This window comes from Apostichopus japonicus, chromosome 12 (genome assembly GCF_037975245.1).
Source record: "Apostichopus japonicus isolate 1M-3 chromosome 12, ASM3797524v1, whole genome shotgun sequence".
NCBI lineage: Eukaryota > Metazoa > Echinodermata > Holothuroidea > Aspidochirotida > Stichopodidae > Apostichopus > Apostichopus japonicus.
The window spans coordinates 8914343-8929323 of NC_092572.1; the positions used below are offsets into that span (position 1 = coordinate 8914343).

A 14981-nucleotide genomic window follows, 5' to 3' on the forward strand; every position below is an offset into this window, starting at 1 on the left:
CGTCAATATTTATTTATTTGAATTATTGATAGCACACTCAAACATGTAACGCAAATACTTGAGACCAGACAGACTTTAGACTCATTGTGTTGGTAATTGGATGTCTGCCAGGTGTTTTATCACAACGTTCAATGTAACAGTTACAAGCGGCCCTATATGGCTTTTGATAGTGCTCTGACTACTTCAGTAGATAGAGAGAGAGACTGATATTCAGCCGTGATTTCAAGAACAAGTACTAATGACTTGACGGATATCAATTACGGCTTCAACTACCTATCAATCGAAAAGGTTCAAGAGAGTTACCAACTGAATTAATAACCCAAAGAGCAGTTATTACTTAAGGTAACGCCCTATCACATTTTATCTGTAGCCTTTTGCCGTTATACATTATGTATCATGTTTGCGATAGAACTAAGATATACCCTTTTGGGCATTACATCGTCATTTAATGGAATGTACTGTCAGGTACCACCGGGTGCACTGGAAGTAAAGACTCACATCTCTACAGTGTTCACATGCAGTGAGCGACGCCTTTAATTAATCACGGTGATAAATCAAGGCGATTAGAAGCAAGTCAATGGTAAAGCCTAATAAACCCGCCATATTAGTTGAGTTCCAACAAATATTGGGTCTGTGCATGCTCAACATTATATCGCTCTTAATGAGAGTAAAGAGAACTCTGAACTAAGTTTAGCTAGGTTGTTCAAATCTCTACGAATCTGTAATTTGAAAGCTAATCACTTTTAGATATTTCTTGTTCACTTTTGTATCAATTTTAGGACCCCAAAGTTACTTGTCAGAAAGAGAGATTACACCTACATTTCTCTGGAATGTATCTCGGGGCCTCAGTGGGGTACAGTGCACGGAGTCCCAGAAGCTCAAACTTCAGATATCCTTGTTCTCTCGTAGCGCATTTCAAACACAGAATGAATGCATTTTGAAGAGAGAAATAACATTTCAATTGATATTATTTCAAAGCCTGAGTCGTAGGTTCCAGGTTTTTTTTTTCCAGAAGCTGTTGGATTTTGAACCCCCTGTCCCTTTCCTCTCCCTTGGTCGCTATTATTTACTGCATAATATTTGCGGCTTGAGTTCAATAATATGATTATAAAACGAGTTGCATTTACATTGAATGTTCACATGTACGCTTCTTAAGTTGCCAGCATATGATTTAAAATGTATACTGATAATTGGAGAGATCAATGCAAGTTCACAGGAAGGTAGTTCTGATACAATATCTTCCTTGTAAAGTAGAATACTGGTTGAATTAGTTGATGGAATAAACATGGCCATCTTGACAAAATCCATGAAACAGAATGTCATATTAACAGAAACGATAACTAAGAAGACACTTTCGAAGGGGATAAAACTGAATGCATAGTTATTGGTGTTTACGAGGATTGGAGGGCGGTCTTAGAACGTACGTTTTTATGATGTAAAAATAGCGAAACTAATGACAATATACCTTTTTGAACCAGCGTGGTAATTGCGTGTTCCATCATAAGAAACCAAATTTGTTAATTTTCTATTGAAAACGAGCGTTACCAGCTGATGGTTATGTTTATTTTTTGTATATTTTAAAACCTCTTTTCATATTATTAAAAGTCTCTTGTGTACATATGGTAGATAGTGCACAGTAGAAGCTCGACACTTTCGAATATTTTAGAGGAATGCTTGTATGATACACTTTATATTTGAGGATTGTTCTATATAGAATTCTGCATGTTAATAAATAATCATTAAGTATGCATGGATATTGTTAATCTATGCTTATAGGAAGAATACTCTTATATTCATACGTTGTTGATATTGCTGTGCTACGCTCGCTTTGTCTCTAGTATGTGACTTTCTCATTCCACTCTAAATCAATATCGCAAGCCGTGATTCAGAAAGTTATTATGCCCTGCTCTGACCAATTGCCGTTTCACAATGCTCCATTTAACGTGATCCATCGCAATTCGCTAAACGTTCTGTGGACACTGATCACAATGTTCGAAAATCGTTAACTTGAATCACGTTACTCTCAGAGAACTGAATGCAACTCATATAATCTGTGCTCCAAACCTTAACTCTCATAAAGAACATGCCTAGAATCCAAGTCCTTTGTTGTTTATACCTATATAGAGTTTTAGTGCAAAATGTTAAAAAGAAAACGTTTAATTCGTAATAACTTGTTTATGTACTTGTTTCTTTAATGTGTGTGATGATGATATATATATATATATATATGTTTATATATATATGTTTATATATATAAATATGTTTATATATATATATATATATATACATACACCTATATTTATACATATCTATAACATTGATTTGAGATATTTAGCGTGCGAGATTTCATGTTATCCGTGCAAACATCAACCACCAAGCAAGCAGAACGAACAGTGTCATGGGTAATCTACTTTGCCAGTTAATGTTCTTGGTGCTATAGGATGACAGTAGGATGGCATGAAATTTTAACAACTGTAGGTCGGATTGAGATTGGTTGGAAAATAATCGGGATTAAAGTATGCTTAGCTGTGCTTACTAAAATTATAACCGTTTTAAGTAAACTATACATTTGCACGTGTCATTTGCTTAATAATATCAGCCGTTTCAAAATTAATATAAGGAGATCGGAAGAACGATGACTAAGTTCTTTGTTATGTGGTAGATATTAAAATGAAACTGAAACTAGAAGTTGTAAAGACTTAAGTAATCAAACAAATCTTTAATCTGTGTATGATTATGCTTACAAATTGTCAATTAAAAGTTCAAAGTCCACAAACCGCCAAACGATGTTTTATTATATTGCTGTGATTTTCTTCAATGCTTATAGGGTCTATATGCTGTGCTTTTTAATCATACTATGTTTGATCATTGGGTGTTGTTGGCCGCGTAAAGAAACGTATAGATGAAGGAATATTGTCACTTTTTTATCAAACAATCTACTCAAATCGTCGCCTGACGTGCTTTGAAGAATCATCGTCCACAGTCATCATTCCTAACACAGGTTGTATAAATACCAGTATATAAATTTCGCTTTGGTCATCATATTATAATCGTGTACCTGATCAGCTTCAGTTTATTTTGACCATACATTTATCACTGGCACCATTAGCACATAAATATATCCAATCAGCATTGAATTGCGTCATGTTTGCTGACTCATGTTGTTCTGGTTGTCCTTCGTCATGGTGGGCTGGAAGAAAGACCTTGGTCAGAGCGCGACGAATGTGAATGCCGTAAGATGTTATCATAAAAATGATAATCAACTATGTTTACGACGCTTAAGCGACCATTAATGTGGGAGTAACCCGCAAGGGCTTATGGATTACAACTAACAGGTCGGGTGGGCTTCCAATTTAAAATTTCAAATCAAGTTTGGAATCTTTTCAATTAAGAATGTCATTTCAGATGAGAAAACCGTAGATTGCTCTCGGATGAGAAACATACCTTACTATGACCAGGCCATTTTCGAATCCGGGACTTCCCGATTGCTAAATTGTATTGCTTCAAATGCAAACGCCTTTATCCACTCGGCCACAGCACCGATAAGGGTGCTTTTGACCAAGACATATGTTGAACTATGGCCGAGCAACTTGTTGCATTTCTACAAGGAGTTTTACATTCATGCCCTAAATTGAAGATACTATTTTGATTGAATTACAATGTAGGTCTATTAATCGGGGCTGTATTCGAGTCCAGCAGATTCAAGTACGAGACAAGTTAGAGTCCAACCCTGTAGTTCAACCTACGCACTATACACGTTAGCTGAGTTTTTCACGCCTGATTTCCATTCCCCTTCCTCATCCCCATTCATCGCAATCACACATGTCCACACTATCCTCATATGTTATTTTAATATGTTGATGTGTTCAGTTAAGCTTTATAGGTAGGATATGGGTATTCCATTCAGCGGTGCTCTTGCAGTCAGCGGCGCAGGAAGGGGATCAGTTTTGGCTCACCAGTGTGCGGGGTTAGGAGGGGGTACAGGCAATGCTACCCTTATTTGGTTTCCTCCGATATAAATTCAAAAGAAGCGATACACTTCAGACGTTTTAGGTCTCATTGTGAAATTTCTTCGGAATCTCAGAGCACTCATAGAAGCTGCAACATTTCCAGATATTAGCTCATTTGCGAAGATTTTGAAATCTCAAAATGTTGTATGACTTCAAAGGAAAAGCTCACTACATAAATGTTCTCACTGTTATTAAGTGTATGTCACTTTGCCATTACTTCAAAGTTCAATAATTTACACGCGGTTACTGAAATGATATAAATCCAAGCCATACGTTCACATTAAGAATAGCATTTCCAAAATAACGCACTGTCCAGGGTTAGTTTGCATGTACATTGCCTTGCCCACAGGTTAACACGAAGAGAACAGGTGATGCGTCGCATAGGCACACTGTTGACCTAGAGCAAATTCACTTTGATTCCAAAGTTCTATTTACGATTGTGATGAATCATAATATGAATAACACAGACATTGGCATTTATTGTAGTGCCCGTGCGCGCTACAATATTGGCATTACTTGCCAAGTGAACAATACCTACAATCAGCATTGAATTGCATCATGTTCGCTGTCTCATGTTGTTCTGGTTGTCCTTCGTTATGATGGTCTGGAAGGAAGACCTTGGTCCGAGCGCGACGAATGTGAATGCCGTAAGATAATAATATTACTCTTAATAATAATATTCAACAGTCATGTTTACGACGCTTAAGCATGTAGACTCTGTGCATTTGCAGTTTCAGATGCTAGCTGCGTAACCAACTTATTCTGAGCCTGTCACGGTGCTCGCAGGCGCCCTCACTTTGTAGGTACCTACATGACATACTCCCTGGTGTGCTGTCCGCCCAATCCATGTGCTGAAATGTTAAAAAAAAAATCATGCCATACGTTCGCATTTAGAATAGCATTTCCAAAATAACTCACTGTTCAGGCTTGTATGCATTGATGAATCCAATGTTAAAGAGACTACTTCAGTCAGCAAACGTAACATGAAATTAAGGTAACTTTCATTCTATTTTTGTATTACAACTTTTCTTTTTCTGTTTTCTTTCTCTTGCAGAAATGAAGAAAGGAATCCTCATTGGGTTACTCGTTGTCGCCGTTGTTATTGACGCTGCCAACGGTTAGTGTTATCCCCTTTCCATCAACCTGGTCTTTCATGCACATCAGTTTTTTGTTTTAACTTTAAGAAGTCACTAGGCAGCATGTCTTCTTTTTATGTAAAAGTTCAATCATTTTTTGTTAATCAATCTACCGAAGAAGCAATGCGACGAGTACCATAAATTATTCACGATTGTGTGAACCAAGACAACATTGGTAGTTGGACGGAGCTTGTATCTTACAATTTGTGAAGCGAAGTAACCAATAAGCCAAACCATCAGAATGCTGTTAGTGGAATATTGCATCTCATGATAGCTGAGGATTACTATCTAATTCTTGTTAGATTCATTCACATCGTTATGAAAAGGTTGGGGAAGTGTAGCGGTTAGAGTGTCCGCCCGCAATTAATAGATTCGAAGTTCACATCCTCGCCAGGAAACCAATTTTCTGGATTTGCAACTTGGGAAATGGGATTTGGTTCTCTTCATTAAATGGTGTCGATACAACTTCGTTTAACATAGCTGCCCCGCAGTGATGTCTTCATCTCCACAGTATTTGACAAAGCAGTCATATGCTGATGTACTCTCCCACTGGCGGATCCAAGGGGGGGCCAAGGGGGGCCATGCCCCCCCCAAAGGTGAGCAAAAAGTGTTTCCGAACATCCGCTTAATCATATGATTGGAAATTTAAAAAATCGAGAGGAATAGCAGTGGTAGACTAGTCTAAACCTTTTCGTTTTCTGGTTTAAAATTAAATGCAGAGCTCCCAACTGACCCGCAATTCGCGGGAATTAGACCCGCATACTAACACCCAAACCCGCTGACCCGCACAAGTGTCCGAAAAAACCGCATTGTATTTTTCAAGTATACATAAAAAATTTGCATCAAATTTTGACTTAGCAACCATCATTTCTTTAGCATTTAGCATAATAGAGTATAAAACCTCCTTTACAGCATCATTTGAACCTCAAATTAGCCTATATTTCTTTTCATTGGGGCGAGCAGCGAACATTTTCATGCCACGGGAAAGAATGAATTATCACCTACTATTCAATTTATTGATGTTACACACAGAAAAATGCATATTTCTCAGAAAATTTTGGGTGACAAAAGCCTTTCTAAGTGCCACCATTTTACATGTAGGCATCACCAGGATTCCCAAAAAAAATCAAAAGGGGAGGGGGACACCCCCTCCCCTTATACCCCTCCCCCAGGACAGCGATTCGTGGCATGGACCAGCATTTGCCTTCTCAAGAGTTGGGAGCTATGTAAATGTATGAGCATGAGGATTTACAGTTTAACACCATTTTGTAGTTACAGGCTGGTTGTAAGAAATTTATAACGTATGAGAAATAAAATTTCTTGAGAAAGATGATCCCAACTTTGTTTCATAAATATTTTAGAAAATTACACCTGGGAAACATTTTTTTAGAAGTAAATTAACATCACCATTGTACACTTTTGTCGCACCAAATTGCATCTGAGGGCATTCAGCAATAGAAAATTTTCCAAAGTTGAGGGGGCAAATGCATGATAAGCCCCCCCAATATTTACCAAGGTTCCGAAACGTGCATCTGCCCATTTTTCAATGCATACTTGTCGATCTGTCCGATGCACACGTATACTATATAGGTGTAATAATTTTAGTAATTACTGGGGGACCCTCGGCCCGTCCCCTGGCTATAGACCACATTGTCACCCCAACCGCGTCTTCACACCCCGTGAAAAGTGGAAGAAGTTAGTGTGAGTACCGGTAAGCGTAACACAACTTCGTCTTAGGCCAATGACTTGCCTCATTTCAGCCAGTTCTCCAACATCCCCTTACTTAGTGGCGGAGCGTCCATATATACAGTCAGGGGCGGATGCCCCCCCCCCCCCTGACGGACTCAAATGGACTGCTGACGCCCTTTTCAGCTTTTCACTACTTTTTTACTTATTCGCGATTATTGACTATTTAATTGCGCTCTCATATACCTGACATTTGTCATATCCTGTTGGTGTAATTTTCCGACAAAATGGCGACGACACCTATTTATTCTCCGTTTATCTGCAAATTAGTAAGGCCCGAAAGGGTGATTTCCTGCAATCTAGGGAGTGTCTTTACTCAAAAATTTTCTGACCGCTCCGCGCCAACCTGTGGTGGCGCTCCGCTTAGATAGTGTCGAAAGCGCCCCTACAGACTATTCTTGCCCCCCCCCCCCGACCAATACCCCTAGCTCCGCCACTGCCCTTACTACACTCAAAAACGTCTTTGCGAGTACACTTCGAGTAATAGCTACTCTCTTATTAAAACACCATCGAATATACAAATTACAATGTTTTTACAGACTTTCGTGCAATCTGAGGAATTGCAGGCTTGAGACCCATATTCTAGGGGTAGGTATTCGAAGCATAAAACACTCGGGAAGTGCCGTTTCCGGCCATCTGGGGGTTTGAAAAAACCCAAAATTTTCTTGTACGCTCCGCGCCAACCAATGATGGCGCTCCGCTTAGATAGTGTCCACACATTAGCCCCCCCCAATAATTTTTCCGTTCCGCCGCGCCTGCCCCTCCCCTTAGACCCCTCCCCCATATCACTCTAATTCCACTTTGGCCCCTCCCAAACAAAGGCCCTGGATCCGCCAGTGTACTCTCCCGTCCGTCGGATTGGGACGTTTAATTCTCGGTGCTGCCGGTAACTCTCTGAACATGAGAAGGCTTGGTATAAGCCGGTGTTCGTCCACGATCATCACATGGACAAGGTTGCAAAAGAACTTTCTGTCGGCTTCGTAACCCTTTGGAAATATTAAAATAAAATACATCTTAGTCCCCTTGTGATCAATAAGTTTATATGACTGATCATAAACCATGTCACTGTTTATTATACTTGTTTATTTTTTTTTTCTTTTGAACTCCATTTATCTTCCAGAAAAAGAACTAGATGGATGTGTATCAGAAGAGTTTGTCGAATATAAAACAAGAAGTTCCATCCATTGTAAGTTTTCAGAAGACTGTAAGTCCCTATATTGGTACGACAACGCCGACAATAGTGAAGACACACCCACACTTTTTTACGATTGGAAGACAAAGTCTGGCGAGGGATTCGCAAGTGGAGAGTTTGACATTCAGTCTAATGGAAACCTTATCATCACAAATGTTTCTTTGGAACACGAAAGAAAATTCAAGGTGGTTTGCATATTACCGAATGACCTCTTCAATACCTATCACGTTGATGTGGTGGTGACAGGTGAGCACATGTTTGTATTAAATACAGTGTAAAATCAATCATTAAAGTACTGGAAAACGCTACTTAAGACTCCTTACAAAAATGTAATATCCTAGAATGTTGATCGTACAGGAATCTCACAGATTAAAATACCTGTGAGGAACCTCCCAATGATATTGTTTATACCTCTCACTTACAACTACATATTTACAACAATGTTTAATTTTAGCAAACAGCTTATATTTCACATTTGCAGTGACACCAAAAGACAGTTTTCCTCACATTAACAACTGCAGTAATGACAATGAAGTTTGTCTCATCAATAGCGACCAGACTGGCGGGAAACTTACCTGTAATGTCCATGGCACACGACCGGCGAGTGAGATAGTCTGGTATTTGATGGTCGGTAACGCAGAAAGACTTATAAGCTCAAATCGCACGATTACTCCTACTACAAATGCCAACAATACGTTTCGGTCTAGCGCGGTCATAGATTTATTGAATATACCGAAGAAAAAACTTCACCTCTTCATATGTAGTGCAAAATTGCAGCAGCTGGAAACTTGGAAATCAAGAAAAGTCTTAGTAGATATCTACCAAGAAAATTACGTTAACGATATTGTATATTCAGAAGTATTACGGGAGAGGGGCAGGCGGGCATTGCTTACATGTTCTTACAGTAATACGGGTATTTTTGTGTGGAGGAAAATTGTACACAACTCGAGTCAATTGGTTAGCTATGGAGCCAACGGTGATATAAAAGTTTGGCCGGCACTAAAGGAACATTATGAGGTTAGAAGAGATGGAACAATATATATTGAATCAACGGAGATTGAAGACGAGGGAAACTTCCTCTGCGTTTCGAGTGATGGTATCGAAGACAACATTAATGGTGTAAAACTGGTTGTATTAGGTAATTCATCTTACGTTACATGTTCACTACAACAATGTAGCTATTTGCTTATTTTTCAACAGCTGATGAGCCGCAGTGAAAATGAAGCAAAAATGTAGTTTGAAAATTTGTCATTTTACGCCTCCTATAGATGGATAAGATTGAATATTAAGGCATGCGTATTGTCTCTTGATGACATATATTCATCTTAAAACATCAGGGTTTAGTACAAAGAGTAACTAAATGAGAAAGGAAAGCAATTGCTGTTATGTATACATTTTTGTTCGTCTTTGCATTTTTTTGTTGTACCTAGCAAGGCTTGCCCGAACGGGTGCTACTTCCATAATTATATCATTTGCAAAAGAAACACGTATAGCTTATTTCTATTTATATTTCTATCAGTACCGCCGTCACCTTCATATTTGGAAATATTAGGATGCGAGGAGGAAAACTGCGTTATTTTGACCAACAAGACGAACTCTTATACATGTTCAATTAGCGAGGTGCGACCGGTTGTTGGGTTAGAATGGCATATTTCAGATGAGAACAAGATTACCATAATTTCCAAAGAAGAAACGTCGTCGGAGTTCGAGGGGCTCTTTAACGTGAAGTCGGAAATCACGCTTGAAACAACTACAGAAGCAAGGTGTGGTGATACTGTTAGGGTAACATGCAAAGCAAGTGGATCAGCAACAAAACTGTTTTCATCATCAAGAGAAATATATATGAAAGGTATTTTGGCGGTTCAAATTCACGTGTCATACCTATCCTGTAGTTAACATACATAAGATAGTATTTTTTTAAATTCCAATAAGTCACCTTTAACACAAGTATGCGAATTCTGTTCGCTTTTCACCCATTCAACTAGACTTTGCTCTGATTATAAGCTTTGTTATAGGCGAACTGCTTTTCTACCGAAGTCCAGATTTTCATCCAATGCCACGTCTGTAGTAAATAGATTATTGAAGTAGCTTTGCCGACACACAAGTATAATTTATAAGCATTTCATTTTTAGAGGAATGTCAATTTTGAAAATGAGTGCAGTTTGCCAGTTTACATTTTTAATCGCTCTATACTACAATCTATACCATGATGCACATTATACCGAGAGAGTTTAGTGTACGAGGTAGCCTACACTGATTCAATAATAAAATGTTAAACAGAAGATCCTATAATCATATCGCTAGATGTTGTGACGTGAACTATTCAAATGCATATGAATTTTGAATATAATTGCATTGCATTTTAAGTAACAACTAAATATAATTTTGAATTTAAATTTTGTTTCCCTGTTCTTTTCAATTTTCAGTGAATTGCACCGAAAAGGACGCGGAAAGCGTATTCGAATCAATAGACCACATGAAAGCTATTAAAATAGCCATGCCAATAATATTTGTTGTATATTTCGTCGTTATTATTGTGGTTATAGCTGGTGAGTTCAGGATACATGTCGATTTTAAGTAAGCTAGACGTTTTAGGTTTCGATGATGGGTTGTTCTAGGCTAATAAGTTAAGGTTTTTCGTATTGCGTATATGGATTTCGACCAAAAGAGTTTGAGCTTACCGAACCAAATATAGTTATATAAATTACAAAGAGTCACAAAAGTTACATATTAACATGCAAATGCGATTCAATGTATTTCTGTTATAATGTGCTCTTTGGACGACATAACTGTCTACATCTCATTGCTTTGTACACAGTTATTTGGATGAAATGGCCTAATGTAGGAGGTGTTACAATGCACGCAGGAGAGATGCAAACTCTGGTGAGCATGACCCTTCAAAAATCTAGCTTGTATTGACTCTTCTTACAGTCCATTGTAGTGAAATTTCAAATGTAAAGAAATTGGTCGCGTTTTCAGAAATATAATTTTAAAGCCACCACATACTGACACTATACAATTTGCATTCTTTTCCAGCGACAGTTGTTCGATAATTATATTTCCTTGCATTATGAACAAAACGCCAAGTGTGGTTATAATCGACAAAAAATGATTTGATTGTGATGAGCCATTTTAGTCCTAAAACCCAGACTATCGGGCAAAATATTATGTATGCTTATGTTATTTTAATAAGATTATCTTACGATAAGCCCATTTTCATAAATGCATAAGATAGGTTCATGTGCCACGTAATTTAAAAATTACAGATCTCTTGGTCTATCGAATATGCAATGGAAAAACAAAGTATCGAGTCGATTGTCAGACGAGATCCCAGGCTGTCATTTGATAATCGAAGTTTATTTGACAATAAATCCGGTTTAAATCCTGAACATATATGTTCTCGTCTTTTACAAAGCGTGATGATTCAATGAACTAGGACTATTGACGGATAGATCACTTTTATTTGTTTGATACACTAATTTTATTTGTTTAAACCATGATTATGATGGAAATGCTAGATCATCAGTGACACTGCTGGTAAATATCAGTCGACAAACACGATCTTGCCTCTGATGATCTATTTATCCAATGCAAATTCATGTAGTTTATCTGAGTAGTAAGCATTGTGCCTACCGTACTGCATTTTAATGTTTGTTTTCCGATGATATTATATCGTGTTGTTAATCGATTCATTTCTAGCTCTGGTTTTATTATTCGTAAGTTGGTATTGTTTCGGATTGGAGCGTTGGTCATTTCCTTATGTTTTTTTTACGTTTCCTGACAATCAATTTTTCTTTTACCTTTCCAGATTCCTAACCTTCAAGGTGAGTATCATGTTTATCGCTACTTTTAAGGTCTACATAATTCAAATTTTAATACTTAACATCCATTGAAAATGAGTAAGCATGTATTACGTGCGTTTCGATGTTGTTTCAGTGATGTTTTCTTCATTATTCCATTTTTCAGCGGAACGTGAGCTTTTCATCAAACAGATAAAACTCTCTTATGAAGAGATGATTTTGAATCCCAAGAATAAACACTTTCCAAAGCGAGGCACCGTCCCCTATGTATCAAACGACCTAGTCATAGTGCCTGGTCAAAGACGCGTTGGCAAACCACCATTACCTCCAAAACATCTACAATCATACGAAGAAATATTCAAGGACTCTGAACTTAGTTCCAAGAACATTCTAATTGAGGGTAGCTCTGGAATAGGAAAGACCGCCTTTGCTCATAACCTCCTTGAAGAATGGTTTAGATGTAAAGATGAATCAGTATTAATCATATACAATATAATTATTTATATTTCATCGAAGGAAGTGAATAATAAAAGCTTTACATCAGCAGTTAAAGACAATTTGCTTCCTTGGGATACTAAATTAGATGAAAAAACTATTGAGGATATTTTTAAGGAGGAGGAAAGAATACTGGTGATCTTAGACGACTTTGATCAATATTCAGATATAAAAAACCAACAAGCTGAACTACACGACCTTTTGGGGAAACGTAAAATGACTAACATGAAATATATTGTTCTGTCTAAGCCAATGCAATATGATAACGTTAGTAAAAGCATCATCACACTAACAATGAACAAATTTTCTCCAAAACAAGTTGATCAATATTTGACAGATTTCTTCTCCGATTCAGAAAAGGATCAACGAAAAGCGATAGAGCTGAAAGAGATCATGCAATGCAATGACTTCATAGGAAACCTCTGTAGCACACCGTTATTCTTATTTATGATTGCATCTCGCTTTCAAGTAGACAGTAACAGTGTGAGGTTAACACAAAATGCCAAGCTTTTAACTTTTTTAATTGACTCCGTTTCTAAGGATAAAACAGGTATGGACATTTTATGTGAACACGGAAAAAATCCCAATTGCATTTCTAAGATTGTATTAAATTCAACGGCGTCAAAGACAGGCTCTTGGAAAAACAATGAACAGAATGAAGGTACCCTGCAAGACATTGTAAAATTTCTTGAGAAAGGTGTACTTACAGATGTACGCGAATCCCAAGAAGAAAACACCGAATTGCTGCAGTTCTCCCACGACTTGTACATGTATATTTGTACAGCTCATTACCTAGTATTTCATGCCACAGTTGATGACACCCAAAATCTACTCAAAAATATTGACGCTGAAAGCAACTTAGAACTCTTCGTATATACGTGTGATTTGTGTGAATGTCAGAAGATATTTGAAACGATCATCATGCATCTTTTGAATCATCAACAAGCTGAAAGATATCCGTATCCCGTTACTGACTGCGTCGTCCAGTGCTTCAAGGCATTCAGCCTTGATAACCACGACAAGAATTTGTTGCAACAGTTGTGTCAACTAGACCACATTTTCCATTTTAAAGAAGAAGACTCAATCGATTTAAGAGAGGCTAAAATTTCTCTAATAAACATTTGCTCCAAGTCAAAGGTAATTCCTTATTTGCTAAAAGTACTCGCTGTTGAGCATATTATCCTTATTATTATATAGTTACGCACGTTAAGCCTTTCTTATCAAGTAAAGTGTTACTTAACATGCAGGCTAACGCCATTGCCACACTGTCCCCGTTACAACACTTCCTATTAAGAGATAAAAATGTATACCAAATAAACGTCAACAGAGATTTCACCCATGATGAACTCGTTTTTGACCTGCACACGACTTCATTTGTAATTCACAAATGTTCTATGTAATTGTTGCACAAAATAACACCGGACGGTCTAATTATCTGAACAGCCATTGAATAGTAATTAACGCATGTATTGATATATGACTGTTCATGACACCGTATACTCTCGTCCTCCTGCTATACAATTATAATTTGAATGGGTGGGCACAATAAATGCTGACGTTCTTTCTGGAAAGGAGTGCCCCTCCTCTTTGACAAAATTTTGTGTCGGTGCGGTGGCTTAGGTGTTAAATTATGCTATCCCCGGTCAAGAAATTTAAGTCTAATTAACTTTTGTATTTTTATGACTTTATACGAAACCATGTAGAATCTACCCCTTTGGCGAATTTAAATTTTAGGAAAAGGGACAACGTTTTCAGACGTCCGTGACGTCAGTACTATACGACGTACGGAAGTGTCAACTTCTGAATCAAATTTCCTTAAACTCCGAGGAGAAGATCACGATGTTCGATAAAAACAAGTGGCGTATCCAGTATCATATATCATAGCCTCTGTTGCACTTTTCTTTCGCTATCCCCATTAGCTCCACGAAAATGTTCCCTTCTGCCCTACCCCCTATCCTCTGGCTACTCCAAGTATGCGATTTCAAGAAATGTCGTTGAGGGTTTATCCTCTTACAACTCTTCAGAAATCATCACATTGATTTCTACCTGATGTTTGTATTTCTTCAGGTAAAAATCAACACCATTTCATTTTCCAACGGAGTAAAAAGTGTTTCTGAACGTCATATTGCACTAGATGGTTGCAGTGGCATTACTGAAGTTCCTGGCAACCTGACAACCTTCATTCTAGTTGACTTTGAGGAAAAGGTTAAAGAAGCGAATATACTTAATTTAATCGAGCACCACCAACACATAAAAGAAGTTTTGTGAGTTAAATGGTTTTTTATTTCAAAAAACATGCTTAAATAAAAATAAAATTAAATATTTTACTGTACGTTCTATTGATATTCCAATACTTACAGTTTGATGTCATATAACTGCTACGGTTTTAACTAATACCATCCTGGGCATGTCAACGATCATGATGTATTAAGCTTTCCTCTTCCTTTTTGTAGGGTATACAGCACGATAAAACCAAGAGACACCACTGATGGCGTTTTCGTCTCTCTACAAAAGAGGAAGGATGCAAAAGTATTAGGTAATCATATTTGTCAGTAAACTAAAATAACACTCTGAAAGTCGCTTATATTCGCATAACACTAAT

At 37.6% G+C, this 14981-nt stretch overlaps 1 protein-coding gene and 1 long non-coding RNA gene across 3 annotated transcripts in view; one reads left to right on the forward strand and one right to left on the reverse strand.

The window, feature by feature from the left end:
* Window positions 1–14981, reverse strand: part of LOC139976918 (uncharacterized) — a 472282-nt gene that overhangs the window by 368898 nt on the left and 88403 nt on the right. The gene's annotated exons all lie outside the window — the stretch shown is intronic.
* The window catches only part of LOC139977457 (uncharacterized), a 33358-nt gene continuing 18421 nt past the window's right edge, over window positions 45–14981 (forward strand). Inside the window, exons 1-11 of one of the 2 annotated variants that reach the window (XM_071986797.1) lie at window positions 45–342; window positions 5065–5127; window positions 8013–8330; window positions 8566–9222; window positions 9604–9933; window positions 10511–10633; window positions 10903–10967; window positions 11893–11908; window positions 12051–13516; window positions 14447–14643; window positions 14833–14915. In XM_071986797.1, coding sequence (XP_071842898.1) covers window positions 5067–5127; window positions 8013–8330; window positions 8566–9222; window positions 9604–9933; window positions 10511–10633; window positions 10903–10967; window positions 11893–11908; window positions 12051–13516; window positions 14447–14643; window positions 14833–14915 — 3316 coding nt within the window. In that variant the 5' untranslated portion in view covers window positions 45–342; window positions 5065–5066. The other variant, XM_071986799.1, reaches the window with a different exon arrangement.